Source organism: Octopus bimaculoides, chromosome 5 (assembly GCF_046866305.1).
Source record: "Octopus bimaculoides isolate indiv1 chromosome 5, ASM4686630v1, whole genome shotgun sequence".
NCBI lineage: Eukaryota > Metazoa > Mollusca > Cephalopoda > Octopoda > Octopodidae > Octopus > Octopus bimaculoides.
In genome coordinates, this window is record NC_142932.1 from 77585966 (window position 1) to 77608950 (window position 22985).

The 22985-nt window shown below is 37.6% G+C and overlaps 3 protein-coding genes across 3 annotated transcripts in view; 1 reads left to right on the forward strand and 2 right to left on the reverse strand.

The window, feature by feature from the left end:
* LOC106877421 (methylthioribulose-1-phosphate dehydratase) overlaps positions 1-8602 on the reverse strand; it is a 65248-nt gene extending 56646 nt beyond the window's left edge. The window contains exon 1 of the mRNA XM_014926319.3: positions 8471-8602. Coding sequence (XP_014781805.2) covers positions 8471-8479 — 9 coding nt within the window. The 5' untranslated portion in view covers positions 8480-8602. The remainder of the gene's footprint in view (positions 1-8470) is intronic.
* Positions 5438-7284, reverse strand: LOC106877420 (uncharacterized). Its single transcript, XM_014926317.3, has one exon. The coding sequence runs from the start codon at positions 7282-7284 to the stop codon at positions 5560-5562; it is 1725 nt and encodes a 574-aa protein (XP_014781803.1). The 3' UTR covers positions 5438-5559.
* A 719-nt stretch (positions 8603-9321) lies between the features above and the next one.
* On the forward strand, positions 9322-22229 carry LOC106877419 (acidic fibroblast growth factor intracellular-binding protein B). Its single transcript, XM_014926316.3, has 2 exons — positions 9322-9533; positions 20823-22229. Exons 1-2 carry the CDS (start codon positions 9322-9324, stop codon positions 21712-21714), a joined length of 1104 nt encoding a protein of 367 aa, XP_014781802.1. The 3' UTR covers positions 21715-22229.
* The last annotated feature ends 756 nt before the right edge of the window (positions 22230-22985 follow it).

Below are 22985 nucleotides of genomic sequence, written 5' to 3' on the forward strand. Positions count from 1 at the left end.
AGCAATCCTGCCACTTTTGGAATCCGGGCCCAGGAGTCATTTTCCATAAGCGAGTCCAGGACCTTCTGCAATTCGCTCTGGATCTTGACAACAGTGTTAAAATGGCAACCTTTCAGCCACATTTTCATCTTGTGGAAGAGATGGAAGTCCACAGGTGCTAAATCTGGCAAATAGAGTGGGTGCAGAAGTGATACTATGTTGTTTTTTGGCAAGAAACTCATGACTGAGGCGCTCCACAGATCTGGTCACTTTCACCAAATGTCCTCCCTCAAATGCTTCAAAACGTCGCAGTAGAACTCTTGACTGACATCCAGGGGGGATGAATTCTCAATGCACAATACCACATTTCCGAGGGGGTGACGCTCACAGCAGGTCTTTCAAAGAAGTTCTTCTGCTTTTGAAGCACCTGTGCTACTCAAACCATTGCATATGACCCATTGCCTCATTGCCGTAAGTTTACCAAAGCATGCTCAATGTCTCTGTGGCAGAGTTCCCAAGGTTAACGCAAAATTTCATGTTTGCTCTTTGCTCCTGTCCATGACAAAACTGCAGGCTGCAGCATACGTGATCACAAAAACACAAATTTCACAACCTGCAAAGTAAACACAGTGATATCACTTGGCACACTGCCTCAGGAAGAGCACTGCTAGCTCTCACTGCGCATGCAACTGTGTGTTGCCATCTGTTGGTGTGCATGCTACAGAACTAGTCCAGGAACGTTTTGATACCACCTTGTATTTCATCATTTAAACCAGCCATATCTGGCCCAAATATTTAACCTTATTTTATGTTCAAATTGGCCAGATCCAGCCTCACACACCTATCCAACAGCATTATTCCAAAAATAAACAATCACATCATCAAAATCTTGAAGCTACAATACAACGCATGAGCAATTCAAAAGAGGGTGAATAAATAAGCATTAAATTTAATAGAATAACCTGAATGCTTAAAGATTGAGGTACGAAAAGGTAGATATGGAGAGAATAGAGCATGGTTGGTGGGACAGGTAGGTTCACAAGAGTATGAAAGGAAAATGACAGATGTAGAGATGAGAATAGAAATGAATTATATATATTCTTTTTCTGAAACTGGATGTTGAAGCAGATATCACATATAAAGCTACAAATAAGTGTGTAAATATTGGGTTGAAAATCCCTTTTGAGCCGAAAAAGTTGAAGGCTGTCCATGGAACTCGAACCCACTTATTCTACAAACATGACAAGCATTCGACTTAATATTTACATGTTATCATTTATAGCTTTATATGTGCTTTGAGATGCACTGTTCCAAAAAGCAAGAATTAATTAATTCACGTTCTCTTGAAAGTTCATAAAATTCTTGATATCAACAATACATATATATATATATACATACATATATGTGTGTGCACAGAATACAATACAAGCACGGTACATCACTAGTAGTTATGGAACAAACACAATACCTATAATTACAGTCAGTAACAATATATGGCAACATATTCAAATATCGTTAACAAACACTTAGAAAAATATCATCTTTTTTTTTTCTATCAAATCCACTCCCACCGAAATTGTTATGACAACACTTCCTGCTTCATTCCTCTTATTGCTACTCCTAATGGCAACACTTCCTGTCCCGTTCCTCCTATCGCTTCTCCTACATAGCAATAAAGACTGCAAAATCCTTAAATAATATCAAATATACTAATGCAAGAAGGCATGCAACCTAGTAGTTGAGGTGTTGCATTCATGATCATAAGATTGTAGTTTCAATTCCTAGACTGGATAGTGTTGTATTTTTGAGCAAAACACTTCATGTCCCATTGCTCCAGTCAACTCAGCTGTAAATGAATTCAGCAATAGCTAGGAAGTTAACTCTGTAACATACAAGCTTTTATTCAAGGAGAAAGTTTTGTAATCTCAGTCACATATACGCCAAGGGAATCCCATTAAGCTCCAGCCTTATGTGGCCCGTGACAGACTCTCAAATAGACTAATCATTGGGGGAGAGGTCACTCAACATGTTTATTGTCTTTTTTAACCCTTTAGCATTGAATTTATTCTATCAAATGTAACACTAATTTATTCACATTGTTGTGGATTTATCCAGTATTATCTTGTAGTCTTGAGATTTCAGTTAAGTGATTGTAAATTTTCTAGACTAACATTGTAAGGTAGGTGTCAGAGGCTGGATCTGGCCAATTTGAACTTAAAACAGGAAGAATACTTTGACCAGGTATAGCCGCTTTTAAAAGCTAAAGGGTTAAATGGCTGAGTCAGAGGTGGTGGAGGAGGGGGAGAGCCCTAGAACCCATCATCTCTTTCCAAAATCTTTAAGATTGGTGAGACTAAAGGAGGAAGCTATCTGCAGATGAAAAACCTGGACGAAATTCTTACAAAGAGTAGATTATGCTAAAGGCACTAGAGGGCCAGGTAGTGGTTAACCTCAGAGTAATGGTTCTCGACTAGGGTCCATATAAGATTTTGTTGTTAAAATTTATCTGCAATAAATTGCTTATACTTCGATGATACACAAAATGTTTTAACAATTTTTAGTAATATTTAATTATAAAAATACAATAGGATTTTTTTAAACATGAGAGTCCATTCGAGTAAGATAGGAATTAAAGGGATCCATAAACAAAAAGAATCATTGAGAACCACTAGTCTAGATCAAACAAATTCATGATAAAAAGCATTCTAACACTAACTTGTCATCTTTCAAACACTCTATGTACAACTACTTATCTTAATATGTCCTACTTTTTTTTTTAACAAAGTAGGGCATGATGAAGGAGATTTAGCTTCTATTTCAGCAACCAAGTAGAAGTTGGTTCATTTTCTTTTGTGATTAAACAGACCTATGATCACAGATAATTCCATGAGACACAGGACTATGTTATCCAAATCATCTTTCTTTTTAAGGGAGATTTAGCTCTTCTCCACAGACCAAATGACCGTGTCAAGGCTCCCTCGTTGATTCAAACATTTTATGTTGTTAAACCCAAGGTCAGCCCTAACAAACAGAACTTCAATGAAAAAAACTCCAGGGGTGAGTCATGTTTCTTAAGCAGTGCACATTTAGGACTACATTATCAAATTGGTCCCTATTTTTTTTTAAATAGGAACATTATATATATATATATATGTTGTTGGCACTCCGTCGCTTACGACGTCGAGGGTTCCAGTTGATCCGATCAACGGAACAGCCTGCTCGTGAAATTAACATGCAAGTGGCTGAGCACTCCACAGACACGTGTACCCTTAACGTAGTTCTCGGAGATATTCAGCGTGACACAGTGTGACAAGGCTGACCCTTTGAAGCACAAGCACAACAGAAACAGGAAGGAAGAGTGAGAGAAAGTTGTAGTGGAAGAATACAGCAGGGTTCGCCACCATCCCCTGCTGGATCCTCGTGGAGCTTTAGCTGTTTTCGCTCAATAAACACTCACAACGCCCGGTCTGGAAATCGAAACCGCAATCCTATGACCGCGAGTCCACTGCCCTAACCACTGGGCCATTGCGCCTCCATATATATATATATATATATATGGGAGATTTAACTGCTACTTCTAGCATGTAAAGTGATTCTGTAGGGACTCCTTTGGTGGTTCAAAACGCTTTGCATATATGTATATTAAGGCCTTCTCCTAGCATGTCGAGTAATCCTGTAGAGGCTCCTTCAGTTGTTCAAAATGCTTCATGTATATAAAACCTTCGGCTCTTTCTCAATACTTTCAACTGTTGAAAGCAAGACCTTCCTTCATCAACTGATACAGATTTATAAAGGAAAGCCTATTTGTCAGTTGTAGCAAAAAGTTTCCATAATTTGGCAGCAGATATATGAAAGGTCAGTCTAATGATGATGTCCATATTACCATATTACATATCAACTTCATCTTCAACCTTGTCATACTCATTATCATCAATTATCATAATACCTTATATAATACACCATAAATATCATCACATTATCCAGAAACTGTGAACTATATTAGGTGAATTTGACAACTGTTTTATTGATTTTTCTTTTTTCATTCTTTCTTTCTTATTGGAGCAATTAAAACAGTCCAGTGGCAGTAGAAATATCAAACCCTGAGTGAAACAGTGTTATGACTACCTGGTGGTAATCAGAAACACACCTAAGTAATCAACCATCAAGTGTAAAACATCTAGCTCGAGGGAAGGAGTTTTAATGGGCCTAACAATACCATAACACAGACAACAGCTAGATTACTTCAACATATTCAAACAGGATGTTCAAATACAGTAACATTTCCTTTGTAAAATACATGTCAGAAATTCAATAAGTAATATTTAAAAAAATAACAATACAAATAATAACAACCAGAAATAATAATGATAATGATAATAATAATAAAAATGATGATGATGATTATCTTGAATTTTGGTAAAATGTCAACAATTTTGGGGGAGAGAGTAAGACGATTACATCAACCACAGTGCTCAATCGGTACTTATTTTATCGACCCTAAAAGGACGAAAGGCAAAATCAACCACAGCAGAAGTTGAACTCAGAATGTAAAGATGGACAAAAATGCCGCTAAGCATTCTACCCAGCATGCTAACAATTCTGCCAACTCACTGCCATAATAATAATAATAATAATATCAAAAATTATAATAAAGGTTTCAAAATTTTGGTACAAGGCCAGTAATTTTTCAAGAGGCAACAGGATCAATCGATTAATTTCGGCCCCAGTATTCAACCGGTACTTTATTTTATCAACCCTGGAAAGGATGAACGGCAAAGTTGACCTCAAAGGAATTTAAACATTAATAATAATAATAATAAGTTGTCATAATCAAAATAGTAGAATCAGCAGCAATAATAATAATAATAATAATAATTACAAATAGATGTTTCCTTTTATTCTTCATATATTTGTTCGATTTTTTTTTTCTTAATCCAGAGAAGAGTGAGTTTCAAAAAAGAGGATATGTATGCAATTATGTATGTTTGTATATATACAGATACACACATTTATATATATAGTGTGTGTGCATGTATATATTCATTCATATATATATATTTGTATATATATATATATATATATATATATATATATATATATATATATATATATATATAATGTATATAGATATAGGTATATGCATATATAGATATATTATATAAGTATTCATACACATATACATACATAGATACAGATATACAAACACATGTATATATATACCCATACAATTTTGTATACACCAACAGAGAACAAGAGGTTGAGAAATATATATATATATATATATATATTTATATATATATATATATATATATATATATATATATATATATTAAATGAAAGAGAGAGAGAGAGTACGGTTTGGAGTGGAACAGAAGTCAGACACACACACACATAAATTAAAGTCAGAGATTTTCAAAAAAATATACATGCACACATACATACACAATTCACAGTATCAATTGTGAAATTATACATCTGTAAACAAAAGTAGGAAAATATCTGGCAGTAGAGCAAAGTGGATATTTTTTTTTTTTTGAACAAGTCAACATTTTTTTGATTTCATTTTACACGTGGGAAGTTTCAGGAACAAAGTTTGCAGGGGTTGTCGCTGCCGTCCACACAAGACACGTGGAACCATCTGGGGCAATTGTCACAACCAACCCAATTGATATCTTCCTGGTCAGTTTCGGGGTCTTCTTCCAGGCAGATATAACAAATACTATCATCAATTTTTTCTTCTTCTTTGTTGTTATTATTAGTTTTATTTGCCGTTGGTGACTTCTTTTTAGATTTATTTTTATTCTTCCGCTTCATTTTAGGCTGTAATTTGAGAATTGCTTCTCTAATTAGTGCAGATTCGTTATTTTCTTGTACATTTTTCTTTTGTTCTTTGTTTGGTGGTGGCTTGTCATCACTTTGTAAGCTTCTTTTCTGACGTTTTGAAGGTTTCTTCGCAGTCTTTGCTTTCTCTTCCGAGGAAACAGAAGACCGAGAAGACTTTTTGGCTTTTGTTTTAGAATTTGATGCAGCCCCTGTTACTGCTTCAGTATCTTCTTTTGATTGGAGACCAGACGGACCAGCATCTCTCTCCGATCTATCTAAGGTTTTAGAAGAAAGTAGCTTACCCTTTTGTGCATCCAAAGGACAAAAACCAGACTTACGAAATCCATTGATGAGATTATCTTTACGACCGAGGAATGCTTCGTCAAAGAAGCGTTTCAAAAGAGAAGGGAAAACAAGCTTTTGGACCGATTTCAGACTAGACTCCTTATAGTATGTCTGCAGAATCCTATGCCACACTTTTTTGGCAGGTCCATACACAGAAATCTCAAAAGGTTGCAGAGCACCTGAGGAATGTGGAGGTAAGCAAACAAGATGTACCCCAGCATTCCTGGCTTTTGAAGCTGTTTGATAGGTAATATGTGAGCCATTGCCATCAAAGAACACAATTATTGGTTTCTCCCTATTTTTTACAAAAGGCAAAAATGTCTGTGTCACCCAGTTTTCAAAAACATAATCATCCATCCAACCAGTTTCTGTAATGTTGTATGTTGTCCCAGCAGGGCCACCCATCATCCACGTATCGTACAAGTATTTACCTTTGTAAATAACGTAGGGTGGCAGGTACTCTCCCTCAGCATTGCCACAAAATAAAACTGTGTAAAGTGTCTTACCCACCGATGGCATCACATACTGACCGTTTTTAATGCCACGGTGATGAAAAGCTTTTTTCTTTTTGGGGTCGAGATTAAGTCCCGTTTCATTTAAATTGTAAAATCGTTCTGGTAAATCTGTTATTCCCAGTTGATTAACCAACTGAGTCAACATTTGAAAAAAGCCATCGATAACTGCATCGGTGAGTTCTCTAACTTTTGCATTATTTACATAATCTGGATTCCTCAAAGTTAATCTGTCTTTCCAGCGATTCATGAAATGGTGAAGCCAGTCGTCTCCAGGTATATTATTTTTGAAAACCGTTTGCAGATCCATGGAATCGAGATAACTTTTCACGATAAGTTTCAGTTGATCATTATCCAACGTCCAGCCGAGGTCACTCAGATATAAGAGTGCCTCTATTAAATATTCTTCGATTTCCGTTGACAGGACTGTATCACGGCCCGATCGAAAATGAGCACTTTCGCGTTTGTTAACCCATCTTTCTAACGTGGATCTTGGTACACCAAACTTCCGAGCAACTGATCGAAAAGTCACACCTTTACCTCCGTTTTTATAACAATTTATAGCATCCCTCAGATCATCTTCAGAAAAAGTTTTCAAAGTTTTTCTTTTGTATAACCGGGGCATGACGATGCGTTTCACTTCCCACAAGTTTTGCTTTGTCTGTTTGTTATTCTTAAATAGTATCTACACTTCTCCCTCTATTTCTCTTTCTGGTTTATCTTAATTGTGTCGTCTTATAAAAGAAAATATCACAAAATATCAACTAAAAAGTGGCCCCACCCATAACACAGCTGGTTCTTGCAACACAAACATAGTAGAGCCCTCCCGCATCTCATGCAAGACAACGTTCCTTAGCTAGTCTTATATATATTCAGCAAACATTTAGGCACATTGTTTTAGTATCGTTACAATATTCTACTTTAGAAACGATGGTTCTTAATATTTCCGCCTTCTTTTCTTTTTTTTTATTTTTTTAAACTAGTCTTTCTTTCCAACACGTTAGTGGATCCTGGATTTCAACGGTTTCAGCGGATATTAAGTCCTTTCACAACAATACTCTTGATCAAACAAGGCAAAACTGGCAGAATTTCACAGAGAAAATGTTAACAGTTTATTATATTCATATAAAAAGCTTTGCGGGGAAAAGAGCAAAAAGGAATTCAACACGATTTCGCTTTAAAACTTCCAAACATTTAAAGTAAAAAGCTTGAAGTCATTATTGCTGTTAAAAAGCTAAGGTCAAACGACCTAAAATGATATTCCACACAGTATTACATTGTAGGAAGGATTTTCACAACCTTCAATACGGGAGGTGCCTTATTACTTTCATTTGATCTGACTGATCGCGTTATTGCTTTTCAACAATGTTTTATATATCTCCCCCATCATTTCCCTAGTTGCATTTTCCCCTTATTTCGCCGTTAGCACCAACTAAAACTTTCTCTTCCCCGTCTATCAACACTAAAAACGAATACGATTTAATTAGCACGGAAATACTGCTAAAGAACGTCATTGGTTGCAGAGAGAGAGAGAGGGAATAGCGAGACAAGATTTAAGTTTTTCTTCTTATATTTAAAAGTGGAAAGAATGCAACATTGCATGACAAGGATCTAGTTATGAACACTATGATTAATATTATTAATACACATGGATCTGAGATAATTGATAAAATGCGTGCGTATGTCTCTTTACAATGATGAGTGTGCGCGTGTCATTTGTTTTTCTGTTGGTAATTCTTGCCGGGAAATCAGCACGATTGCCAGCGGAAAGAGAGGAGAAATAAGATCATAGGCATGAAAAGCAATCTTACTTCGTCCATTGGTGAGAAGGTTTGCGTGAGAAGGCAGTCTTAGGAAGGTTTTTCTGACTAGAGTTCAGCTGGATCCTACTGTCCACACTTGCCGCGTAAACACAACATACTATGGAGGAAGTCTTGGACCGCTAGTACTCACTTCCGGTCTCGTATCAATTCTCGCTCAGATGTTAACCATTGCGAGACTTCCTCTCCGCATTTTTTTTTTTCCTCACTATGGAATGAAATTTTTTTTTTTTAATTCAGAAATATATATACTCATGTAAATTATAGATATTTATATATAAGTGACTATAAATGTAAAAATATAACATAGATATAGATAATTGAAATACGCACGCGCACACACACACACATGTATGTATGCATATGTCTATATGTGTGTATGTACATGTATATATATATGTGTGTGTGTTTGTTTATGTAAGAGTGTGTATCTGTTTATGGTGTCTTACTAGTGGGGTAAACACCAATCGGAGCTTCCCTCGTTTTTGTTGTTTTGTTTTTAATTTCTTTCCCCTCCCCTTGTTATTCAATTCCTGATTTTTTTTTTTTGCTTTAGTTTAATTACTATCGATTTGTGAATAGCAACAACTTTTTATTTATATCTAGTCGACTTTTTAAAGGGCCGCACTTCGACCGTCGTGTCACACACACACACATCTATATAAAATATATAATATAAATACACACATACATACATACATACACGCAAGCACACGAACACATCCATCTCAAAGATCAAACCTTAAATCGACTCTGTTGAAATCCTCCATCGACTCTCGGACGACTTTAAAATCAAAATTCCTTAATTCTTTATTTCATTAACTACGTAGTGTGAATTCGAAATGGCAAATACTATCAGTGAGGTTGATGTGATGGTAGGCAGCCGTCTAATCGTTGATCCAGAAGTCTATGAATATTGGTTAAACGGTAACACAGCACATGAAGCGGCCATCAATCTACAACAGAACGGAGTGCTTGTAAAGTACCAAGCAACATTTGATGATCTTCTTAGCGACACCAGAGACTATTACCGTACTTTTGCAAGTCTCGAACGGTGAGCAAATTAATAATAATAATAATAATGTACGGCAAAATATTTTGTTCTATATAAAAGTTCTCATCTTTTCTCTCTGTTTTCCCACCACCACTACCAACATTAATAGCACCAATGCATTATTTACATACACATGGTCTTCTATGTGGAGCTGGCGACCTGCTAAAAATAGCAGGCAAGCCTCCTTTAAATTACAGACCCCTATCTTCTTGAAAAAAAAAGGAAGGACATATTTTGGTGTTGGAAATACTCAGTGCTCGAAAGAAGGACGATCGAGGTGGTCAAGGCTGGAATGCTTTCGATCGTAAGTTTGTTCAAAAAGGTTTGACCTGGGGTTATAACAACAATAACATGGCCTACCTTTGATCATAATAAGCTCTACTGAAATCAAGCTTGACCTGGGGTTAAATAATTACTACTTTTCCGTGAAGATGTTTTATGTGGACGCTCGTTATGCTAGAAATAACAGCCAATTTTCTCTCTATATTTACTGGCTTGGTAAAAGACGGGATAGCAATAGCCAGAATCCTTTTGATCCTAGGACTGACTTGTGGCTAAATTATATATGTATACATCAAGCGTGTGCTGCATACTCACACAAATATACGTGTTTAATCCCCAAGTCGAGTAGAATTTTGTTCAAATGCCTTCCAACCGTGACCATCCTGTCTTGTATATATATATATATATATATATATATATATAGCACTACGTCATTCAATGTGCTTTTCTGTTTTAAGTGGTAGAATATAATTTTAAGACGTCCGGCTGTTATATTTAGCATGTCGAACGACCACTTAGAGACACCTTGTTATTGGCTCATGGGTCATTGCCGTTATTTAGTCCCTGGTCATTTCAGATTGAGCAAACCTGATCAAAGTAGTTCCACCCATAATCATTTCGTCGTTTTGACACATGGGTCTATCAGCTGATAGATATTATTGTTGCTTGACACTAGGTTAACTGTGACTAACCAAGTTTATGGTCGAAAGCATTCCAGTAATGACCATCCCACCTTGTTTTCAGACATAGGACAACGTTATCTAATGTAACCTTTCTTTTTTCAGACCGTGATCTGACGAGAATCTCGCTGCTATTTCAAGCACATCAAACTACCACATACAGTGTTTCTTGTTGCCGTGATCAGCTGATCTGTGCTGTATCGTTGTTTTAATGTGTCAGTAATAATACTGTAATTATTGCAATTAATGTCCTTGTTGTTTTTTAGTGATGTAATTATATAAAAACATTTTCGATAAATTTTATTGTATTTTATTTTTCATATACATATATCGTATATATTAGTAGCCGATAATTTTATATAACCACATGTAAATGTTACCTTTTACCCTCATTTAGCGTTCAGTCTTTGGCCAGCCCTGATCCAACAGGCTTATATGAGTATTTATTATTAAAAGCGTTCCCATCGTGACCATCCCGCTATACTGGCTCTATTTCGGAACACACGAGCAGAATAGTGATTGCTTACATACCCGAGCAAAATATTTATTTCTAATGTAGGACTTAGGGCCTCATATTTTTGATTGGGGTATCGTCGTTTATATGGGCCCTGAAAGGAAGTAAAAGTAAGGTTGACCTCGGCGGGTTTTGCTCTCAAAATGCCAAGAACCGTAACTAAATACCACAAGGCATCTTGTCTGAGTCTGTAAACGATTCTGAAAGCAATGTGCATCCAACAACAGAATTGATATTATAGTTATTTCACATTTTATAATTAGATCTGATATAGTAAAACTCCTCCTCCATCCACTTTCTATAATAAAAGCAATATTGTGAAAGTTTCACTTCTCACAAGGTTTTTCTTTTTTTTTTTAGATTTAAATGATGACCTAAATACAGAAAAATGTGTTTAAGAATATGTTGTTTACATGTGTGCAATGACATTTTGCATTGTTATAAGATTAAAACAAATAGCCTTCATTACAATTTTTACAGACTCGTTATTTGGAGATTTTTTTTTTACCATTTATCACAGAACGTTTCCCCAATGTTCTTCACTTCAAACGATAACCAAGAATATTATTAACAGTGACTTCGAAGCTTCAACCAGTTAAGCCATCGTCAGACTGCGAAGCATTGTTGAAGTTAATCTGGTCTTTATATAGTCTCTGTTAAGTTAAAATCTTCATTGGGTGTGTGGGTTTGAATGGAGTGGTAATTAGGTTTCAGGGTAGGTTATGGAGAGGTGTTTTGGAAAAAATTTTATTGATTAAATATGGGGAAGGCTTAAAGATACAAAGTCCAGTATTTAAAAACTTAGTAATTGGGTGGATTAACTTCTATTGTAATGGAATTTTTAATGGTTTACCAAAGAATGTAAGTAGGTGGTCAGTTTCATTACTTGTCATTTAGGGTATTTCCTGTTTTTATTTGGAAGGTGGGGGTTATTAGTCAGGCATGTCATGGTGTTGTTAGTATAGAAATTTGTTTATTTTGTGCTTTGATGTTCAGAAAAGGCTGTAGGAAGATGTAAAGATTTTTGGTCCATACATTTCTCTCTAGATGTTCATTGTTCTATAAGTAATTTGATTAGTTTGGAGAAATTTTAACCTTTGTGTTTTTTCGAGGTAGGGTTTGTGGATTACATGTTTATAAATATTTGATTCTGTTTCAAACCTGGATATTTTATAATATATTATTTTAGGCCGCCAGAGGGGTATTATAAAAGGTGTGTGTATATTCATGTATAAAAATAGCAATAAAAATAAAATTGAATCTAGAAATTGAAAATTCCAAAATTTTAAATTTAAAAAAAAAGAAAAGAAAGAAAAAATAATCTGCAATAGAGTGGCTTTTTTTCCTAGACCTTGTATATCTAAAACTACATTTACCCAATGTATCTCTTATTCTTTTCAAAGGGAAGAAAGAAAGGTTATGCTTTGAGGTAAATTTAGCTACTGTTTTTTATAGGTCAAGAGACATCCTCCTCATTGAAGCAATAATAGTTTGTTTAATAATTTTTGTTACATTAATTTCTATGTTGCCCTAATTGTTGTTTTATTCTCACATTGCAGTTCCTGATCTCTAACCATGACTAAAATTAGGTCACTGCATAATTCTGAAAGGCTTGCTTTTGGGATATTTCAGTAATATTCAGGAATATTCAGAAATAATTTTAACATACGAAAATCCATGGGGCTGTGTGTGTGTGAATGAATGAGACAAGACATTTTCTACAAACAAAAACTTAATGGTAATTTTATTAAATTTTAGGATTTTTTAAATTTTTATTTGTTTAAATATTAGTTGTGCAGGTGTGGCTATGTGGTAAGAAGTTTGCTTCCCAACCACATAGTTCCAGGTTCAGTCCCATTGCATGACATCTTAGGCAAGTGACTTCTATTATAGCCCTGGGCTAACCAAACCTAATGAGTGGGTTTGATAGACAGAAACTGAGAAGCTCATTGTGTGTGTGTGTGTATTTCTGTCTCTGTTTATCTACCAGCAGTACTTAACAACCTCTGTTGGTTTACTCTTTTACTTGTTTCAGTCATTTGACTGTGGCCATACTGGATCACCGCCTTTAGTTGAGCAAATCGACCCCAGGACTAATACTTTGTAAGCCTAGTACTTTTTCTATCGGTCTCTTTTGCCAAACCACTAAGGTACAGAAACGTAAACACACCAGCATCGGTTATCAAGGGATGTTGGGGGGGGGGGCAAACATACACACACACACACACAAGTACCAAGCTTTAAAAAAAAATAAGTGGGTGACACATGAAATGTTTCAAGCGGGATCGTTTGCCAGTGCCCCCGGACTGGCTCATGTGCGGGCGACACGTGATATCTTTCGAGCGGGATCGTTTGCCAGTGCCCCCGGACTGGCTCATGTGCGGGCGACACATGAAATCTTTCGAGCGAGATCGTTGCCGGTGCCCCTGGGCCGGCTTGCGGGTGACACATGAGGTTTTTCGAGCAAGGTCGTTGCCGGTGCCCCCGGGCTGGCTCGTGTGCGGGCGACACATGGGGTCTTTCGAGCGGGATCGTTGCTAGTGCCCCTGAACTGGCTCTTGTGCGGGTGACACATGAGGCTTTTTCGAGCGGGATCGTTGCTAGTGCCCCTGGACTGGCTCTTGTGCGGGTGACACATGAGGCTTTTTCGAGCGGGATCGTTTGCCAGTGCCCCCCCCCCCGGACTGGCTCATGTGCGGGCGACACATGAAATCTTTCGAGCGGGATCGTTTGCCAGTGCCCCCCCCCGGACTGGCTCATGTGCGGGCGACACATGAAATCTTTCGAGCGGGATCGTTGCCAGTGCCCCTGGACTGGCTCATGTGCGGGCGACACATGATATTTTTTGTGCGAGTGACACATGAGGTTTTTCGACCGAGATCGTTGCCGGTGCCCCTGGACTGGCTCTTGTGCGGGTGGCACATAAAAGACACCATTTCGAGCGTGGCCGTTTTCGTGCGGGTGACACGTAAAAGCACCCTCTACACTCTCTGAGTGGTTGGCGTTAGGAAGGGCATCCAGCTGTAGAAACTCTGCCAAATTAGATTGGAGCCTGGTGTTGCCATCCGGTTTCACCAGTCCTCAGTCAAATCGTCCAACCCATGCTAGCATGGAAGGCGGACGTTAAACGATGATGATGATGATGATGATCTATTTGTTCAACTAAACCCTTCAGGATGGTGCCCCAGCATGGCTGCAGTCCAGTGACTAAAACAAGTAAAAGATAAAAGGTAAATCGAATAGTAGATGATGGTGAACCACAACTCTATTAAGATTGTCATCTCACTATTTAATGATTAAATACATTGGGGTTGCCTATATAGGTACCAGTTGTCTATTAGCGTCCAGTTAATTGAATGCAAAGAAAATATGTATCTGGGGTTTTGTGCTTTATCAAGGTTGTAGAAACGGTCACAGAAGTTTGGTGCCAAACAAAATATTCTTTTCTACTTTAGACACAAGACCCAAAATTTTTTTGGGAGGTAACCAGTCGATTAGATTGACCCCAGTACACAATTGGTACTTAATTTATCAACCCCAAAAGGATGAAAGGCAAATTCGACCTCACCAGAATTTGAACTTAGTGCTGAAAAATATGGTAACTGTACTATGTTGAAATCTTGTACAGTGATGACTTAAAATCTCTTTCACCTAGAGGAAGGTTCAACATCTGCCTGCTGAAAAGATATGACAGTCATTCAGTCTGAACTTGATCATGAACCCAACTGACTCCTTGCAGAGATACATGAAGTTCATATATTTGGGTGTACTCAAGAAAACCCGTCCTCCACAGCAGAAGTGTTAATGCTGCTCCCCCCACTGCAAGAGCCCTGTGCTCATGCCATGTAAAAAGTGCCTGTGCTGGTGTCACATAATGGCACCATGTAATAGCACCCATGCCAATGCCATGTAAAAAGTACCCAGCATACTCTGTAAAGTGATTGGTATTAGGAAGGCCTCTCAGCCATAGAAACCAAGCCAAATCAGACCAGAGCCTAGTGCAGCTCTCCTGCTTTTCTTGCCAGCTCTGGTCAAACCATCCAACCCATGCTAGTATGGTGAACAGTGATGATGATGATGATATACATATAATGTATTCCAGGTCTTCTGGTTCAGCATCTGCTGAGAATGGGAAGTGTAGTCAATTGTTGACTTTAGTATAGAGTAGACGTGGGCAAACTTTTTCAAGCAGGTTACTTGCGATATGACTTATCATCAGATGGGTTGCTCAACTAAAAAAAAACCCACAGTAATTTTGGGTTAGGTGTGCCATTCAGGAAGTCACACAAGCTGCAGTTTGCCCATGACCAGATAGAGGAAGCCTGTATCTGGTTACTTTACCTGCTGGAAATAGCTAACATATCTTAGTCAGATTACACCTTACTGTCTTAAAACAAAAAACATGTCATTGTCATCATCATTATTGTTTTAACATCCACTTTTCCATATTTGCATGGGTCAGACAGAATACATTGAGGCAGGTTTTCTCCAGCCAGATGCCCTTTCTGTCACCAATCGTCACCTGTTTCCAAGCAAGATAATATTTTTCCCTTGACCTGATATGTTTTTCATGAAAGACTGAAAATGAACAGGCGTAGGAGTGGCTGTGTGGTAAGTAGCTTGCTTACCAACCACATGGTACCGGGTTCAGTCCCACTGCGTGGCACCTTGGGCAAGTGTCTTCTACTATAGCCTCAGGCCGACCAAAGCCTTGTGAGTGGATTTGGTAGACGGAAACTGAAAGAAGCCTGTTGTATATATGTATGTCTATGTATGTGTGTGTGTTTATGTTTGTGTGTCTGTGTTTGTCCCTGCAAAATCGCTTGACAACCGATGCTGGTGTGTTTATGTCCCCATAACATTAGCGGTTTGACAAAAGAGACTGATAGAATAAGTACTAGGCTTACAAAGAATAAGTCCTGGGGTCGATTTGTTCAACTAAAGGTGGTGCTCCAGCATGGCCACAGTCAAATGACTGAAACAGGTAAAAGAGTAAAGAGGTGTTCTCAACCATTTTATTTATCTATGGACCCCTTTGATTACTATTTTATTCTGGTGGACCTCCCCATAGCCATCCGATGTTTATAAACTAGTTTTATAGAAATTTTTTTGTTTTTCACACATTAACTTGTGAAGGTTGAACTAAATTAAATGTTAGAGAAAGAAACCTAGTTGTTTCTTGCAATACATACATCTAAAGCAAAATTTTTTCAGAGGCCCTTAAAATACTATTGTAGATCCCCAATTTATTATTTTGTTACATGGACCCCTAAAATTCTTAATCAACAACATCAATAACCTCACTGAATAGTAAAACAAAGTTGACTGGGACAAACTGTAAAAGAATGAGATTAAATATCTTAAGGCATTTAATTCACTATCCATGCACAATGCTTTACGTTCCACATATTTAGTGACCAGGGATCATCATCATCATCATACATTCATTATCCATGCTGGCATGGGTTGGATGGTTTGACCAGGGCTGGCAAGCTGGAAGGCTGCACCAGACTCCAGTATGATTTGGCATGGTTTCTATGGTTGGATGCCCTTCTTAACACCAACCACTCTGAGAGTGTAGTGGGTGTTTTTACGTTCCACCAGCACAGGTGCCATTTGTGTGACACCAGTATCTGCCATGACTGCGACTTTACTTGGCTTGATGAGTCTTCTTCTCAAGCACAACATAATACCAAAGGTCTTGGTCATTCATCGTTGCCTCTGTGAGGCCTAACCCTCAAAAGGTGCTTTTCACATGCCACCTTGCCTCCATGAGGCCCAATGACCGAAAGTTGCTTTTTACATGCCACCAGCATAGGTGCCAGTTATGTGACACCAGCATCAGCTACAACTACGATTTCGCTTGGCTTGATGGATCTTCTCAAGTACAGCATATTGCCAAAGGTCTTGGTCACTATTCATTGCCTCCTTGAAGCCCAAAGTTCAAAGATCAAACTTCACCACCTCATCCCATGTTCCTGGGTCTACCTCTACCACATGTTCCCTCCACAGTTAGAGATCAGCTGTCCTTGACCATAGCAGCGCTGTTGTCTCTCTTGCGCACCACATCTGATGCCTCTTATGCCCAACATTTCTCTGAAGATGCTTACACTCTTTTGTACATGCACAACAGCATTGCATATCCAAGCAAAACATACTGACTTCATTTCTTTCAAACCTACACATGTCCTCAGCTGTCACAGCCTATGTTTCACTGCCTTGTAGCATAGCTGTTCGCACACAGGCACCATGCAATCTGCCTTTCACTCTGAGCCAGCAGATGTAGGAGCTCTCTGAACTTTGCCCAGCTTATTCTTATTCTCACAGCTATGCTCTCAGAGCATTCACCTCTGCTTTGGTCACCTAGATAACGGAAGTTATCTACTATTTGTAGCTTACCCCACTGGCAGTTGATGGAGTCTATCTTCTGTACATGTTCAGTGTTTATTGTACTTGTGCACCTTCCACACACAAAAGCTATTTTCCCTGTTAACCTTCCTCTGACATTGCTCCACCCCTTATGTGTCCATAACTTACACCGGCCACATCTTACGGAGTTTCCACCTACACCTTTTCTACAGATCAAGCAGGGCTATCTACCTGAAGGGATTTGTGATTTGTCTGCCTTTCTACTTACTAAGACTTGGGTTTTTGCTAGGTTAACTCCAAGGCCCTTCAATTCTAGACTTTGCTTCAATACCTGAAACTTGTTCTCTAGTTCTGGCAGTGATTCAGCTGTAAGAACAATAACGCAAATATAGACAGAAACTGAAAGAAGCTTTTCATATAGTTGGTGGTGGCAGTGGAGGTGGGGTTATATGTTTATATGTGCATGTGTCTATATGGGTCTGTGTATCTCTGCATGGGTGTGCATGTTTCTGTATGAGCTTCTCTGAAAATCACTGAGCTATAATCAATGACATTGTCATTCCCCCTATCAACAAATTATCTGCTCACTTTGCACCTTTAAAGGCCTTTGAAATAAAAGAACCCTTACTTGAAAAACAAGTAATGGTAAAGGTTTGCAACAGTCAGGGCATCCAGCAGCAAAAACAACAAACAACACCATAATAATATATTCATCTAACCCATGCTAGCATGGAAAAACAGACGTAAAAACAAATTAAAGAATTCCTTATTTTATACATTTTCTTTTTCCTTTATAGTTTTGTCAGAGAAGTAGGGGAAGTGTCCATAACTCACAAAATCTTTTTTGGGGTCTCCTTAGAGAGAAGAAAAGAAATACCTCAGGCATTATTCTCAGACCAGATCTGAATTCTTCACTAAAGTCACCAAAGTGCCATCTTGTCATTATCATCATTTTAATGTCCACTTTTCCTTAGTTGCATGGGTCAGACAGAATTTATTGAAGTATATTTCTGCAGCATGTTGCCCTTTCTGTCACCAGCCCTTCCTTGTTTCCAAGCAAGATCATATTTTTCCATGGCCAAATATATTTTGGTAGAATATTGGAGATGAATGACATATACATGCACACACACACTCACACATTATATATATATATATATATATATATATACTCCGCTTGCGAAGACCTGTTGAGGCAAGTGAAATCGAAATCTAACTAAATTTGACGACTGGCACCCATGCCAACGTCGTCTCTTTCATTGGGCACAAAATTCAGCTTGCGAAGACCTGTTGGAGCAAGCGAAATTGGGATGGCACCTGTGCCCAGCATCGCCTTTCTGGCACTTGTGCCCGCAGCATGTGTAAGGACTTTCGAGCGAGATCGTTGCCAGTGCCCCTGGACTGGCTCTTGTGCGGGTGGCACATAAAATACACAATTTTGAGCATGGCCGTTGCCAGTACCGCCTGACTGGCCTTCGTGCGGGTGACACGTAAAAGCACCTACTACACTCTCGGAGTGGTTGCGTTAGGAAGGGCATCCAGCTGTAGAAACTCTGCCAAATCAGATTGGAGCCTGGTATAGCCTTCGGGTTCCACTAGTACTCAGTCAAATCGTCCAACCCATGCTAGCATGGAAAGCGGACGTTAAACGATGATGATGATATACAGGGTGCAGCAGAAGTAACGCCCTTTTTGCATTTAATAACTTTTATAGTATATAAATGTTTATTAAGTAATTTTTTATTGAACACTAATTTATTGCATTACTTAAAGAAATGAATGATAAACTAATGATAAAATTGCAGAAGTTTTAGGAAATTTATTAAGTATTGTTTCATCAAAACAACATGATTCAAATACAAAAGGACAATACTTTTGTCACTTCCTCTGTGTGTATAACTTTTTTTAGTTTCTGTCTGCTAAATCCATTCATAAGGTTTTGGTCAGCCTAAGGCTATATAGCAGAAGACACTTGCTCAAGGTGTGTGTGTGTGTGTGTATATAAAAGAGAGTTAGAAAGAAAATAGACAGATGGGCCTCTATTAAATATAAAGGTTTTATTAAACTTTCTGCATTGTCAGAAGCTATCTATTCTCTCTTTTTACATTCTTATGTGTGTGTGAGGATATATCATCATCATCATCGTTTAACGTCCTCCTTTCATGCTGGCATGGGTTGGACGGTTTGACAGAAGCCTGCACCAGGCTTCTGCGTCTGTTCTAGCAGGGTTTTTACGGCTGGATGCCTTTCCTAACACCAACCACTCTGTAGAGTGGACCGAGTGCTTTTTACGTGGGACAAGCACAGGTGAGAACAGTTTGGCATGGCTTTTACAGCTGAATGCTCTTCCAAATGCCAACTGCTTTACAGAGTGGGCTCCAAGATTTTCTTGGCATCAAAACATTCAATACCAAATGGATTTCTTTACTAAATCAATAAGGCCAAATGGGCTGTGCCTAAACATTCCTAAGCAAAAGCGCTGCCTTTTCCTTCTTTAAGTCAAAAATACTTATTTAGTCACTGAACAGAAATATCCAATGACAAAACCTCAGAGAAGCGAAAAGTTTCACAGTTTATCTCCACCATGTGAATTACTTACCTCAGGAGTTGGTTTGTCAACTGTCATATCCACACGATAGATAATGCCAGGAGTCAGGAAAGACATGAAGTGGATAAAAATCTCTTCACTTTATATATATATATATATATATATATATATATATATACAAACATACATACACACACACACCAAATGGTTAATATAGAGATTCATACATGCACACACACATGCAAATACATACATGCATAATGGCTGTAACTCAGTTTTGAGCAATGTCATTGCTCAATTGTTGTCTTAAACATGAACAGCACGTATATGGTTTTTCAGTCCTGCTAGGAATCTTTCATAGAAATGTGGCAATGATGGGGGCCTCTTGCAGCAGGTATTCAGAGAGCTTACCACCCTCACTGTCATTGGCCTTCAACCTGTTATTGAATCTTTCTTTGAATGCTTTATTGCTTCTTGGCTATAGCCAGCCATACTGTGCAACACATGACAGGGATGTTAAATAATCAATCAATACCTGTACCTGATGCTTTAAGTGAGGAAAGGACTAGCACAGGGCTAACTCTACTCTTTAAGCAGTCGATGCATTTACCAAAAAAGAAAAGAACTTATCTATATTTTTGTATGCAAACAAAGTTACAGTTGTTGTTAAGAGAGTGGTTTTCATTAGATACCCTTCAGGACAAAGAATAAAAACTTCTCAAAGGGCAGATGAACTTAGTCAATGGCCATCCAATAGCTAGGAGCAAGAGATTACTATTCTTTGTTTTAAAACAAAAAGTAAATGCTGATCATGTAAAAATTGGGGGGGAAAACAATAATTTTTCTCTTCTTATTTATTGTGTATTAATCATGATTTTGTTTTTCATTTAATTTAGATTACTGAAAAACCCTCCCAAACTCGCTGATCAACAAACCTATCTTATTGATCCTGATACTCAGAGTATGCTGATTGAAAAATACTATCAGTTCGATCCTCGTGTTGTAAGGGAAATTCTTGGCAAGAAGCTCTCAGCTCGCAATCGCAAAGATTTGGATGATGTAAGTGAGAAGACCAAAGTTTTATTACGAAGTTGTCGGCGTCAGTTTGATAACATTAAGCGTGTTTTTAAGACTGTGGAAGAAATGATGGGTACCCTCGTTGATAACATCTGTACCTATTACCTACTACCTAAAGAACTTGCTCGACAGTACGCTGCAATAGTCTTCATCACAAACAATAGGTTTGAAACTGGTAAGAAAAAACTCGCATTTCTCACATTTGAAGATTATGTTCATTGTGCAAACCAAATGATTGCTAAATGGTCTTATAGTTCTGTGGAATGCACAGGCCATGAAGACATGGATGTCGATCTGGACAGGGATTTTTTGCAGAAGTTACGAGATCTAAAAATTCTTACAGAAAAGGAACACCTCGATGAACATAAAAGTATTGTCTTAGATAAAGTGCTGAAGATAATGTCCGACAGAGCTTTTCAAGATCTGGAAGCGAATTTCAAGAATGTTTCAAAAACAATCATCAACATTGCTTATGGTTTGAACCATAGCAAAGACGCACGTGACATTTTTGTTGACTTGGTTGAGAAAATGATAGAACCATGTTTTCAGTCTCGATGGACACAAGCAGACATGCAATATTTCTTGACAGCTTACCGAGAGAGCTGCAAAGAGATGCAGCTCTTTATCCGCACTGATCCAAACTTACTTGTTGTGTGGGAGCGATACATCAGCACACTTTCTAGTTGCGTTTTACAGATTTATCACACATGACTTGGGCTGTGAGCATGTGTTTTACCAGGGGACATTTATGTGGTGCATTTGACATGCTGAAACAAAGGGCTGACAGCTTGGCCAAACAGGGATCATTATCGACTCAGTCATTTTGTTGTAGATGTAAGTTTTTTGCGGGGGATTGGAGTTGTTTTTTGTTTTTTTGCTTTTTTTTTATATATTCTATATCAATCCAGATTGTGCAAAAACTTAAAAATTCCATCCAACCATCAAACCTTTCACAACCAAATTAACCAACAGCTGATACTTAGTTAGAATATAGAGAATATAATATCTAAATATCTGATGTGAATTTTTAGTTTAGGTCTCATACATTCTCACTTCTTTTTCCTACATTTCTTTATAGGATAATTGTAAAAGTAAGTGAAAAGACTTTTATTGATCCCCAATACTATTGGCACAATGGGTTTTTTTTCTTTTTTTTTTTTTGTTTATTCTTTTTCTTTTCTTTGGTGGTAGGTGGTATAGGTGATTAAATTGATCACTATGTTTGACTGGTACTTTTTTTTTATTTTTTGACCCTGGAAGGATAAAAGATAAAACAAAGTTGATCTCAGAGGGATATAGATTCGAAGTGCGAAAAAGGCTTTAATGACCCTTTAGTATTCAGATAACTCTTATCAAACGTAATGCTTATATATATTTACATTATTTTGAATTACTCATGCATTGTCTCGTAGTTTTGAGATTTCAATGATGCTACTCTTTACTTTAGGAATAACATTGTAGAGGTAGATTTAAGGGGCCAGATCTGGCTTGTGTGAACATAAAATGGGAAGAATATTTCGGCCAGATACGGCCAGTTTAAATGCTAAAGGGTTAAATATTGTGAGGCAAATTGCCTGACACTTTAACAAATTTGCCAGTGCATATACTAATTAGGTTTGGAAACAAATCTTGCAAATTTTGTAATTGACATAATCATGTGACAACAAATATATAATGAAAAAAAAGATCAAATATAGTGGTAGGGAACCTAATGAGTTACCTTTTATCATTCATTTCCTTTTATTATTTGTTTGAAGGAATGACAATAGATTATAATCTATGTCCTCTGGTGAGGATCTCTTATCAGCTAGCTCTCGTAATATTACTCTTGAAAAACCTGCATTCTCAAAGATTTCAACATATTTTATATGAAATAACATGGTAATTTTTTTTTCTCTCTTTGTCTTCCTTATGGATATAAATAATTATGTAAGAAGAATTGTATAAAAATAGATAATTATTGATTTATTGATGAGTAATTA

What these genes read in the sequence shown, in the direction of transcription:
- LOC106877420 (XM_014926317.3), bottom strand. Translation starts at nt 7,284, where the DNA reads ATGCCCCGGTTATACAAAAGAAAAACTTTGAAAACTTTTTCTGAAGAT.
- LOC106877419 (XM_014926316.3), top strand. Translation starts at nt 9,322, where the DNA reads ATGGCAAATACTATCAGTGAGGTTGATGTGATGGTAGGCAGCCGTCTA. An exon ending in ACTTTTGCAAGTCTCGAACG is followed by an intron (nt 9,534 to 20,822) that starts GTGAGCAAATTA and finishes CATTTAATTTAG; the next exon opens with ATTACTGAAAAACCCTCCCA.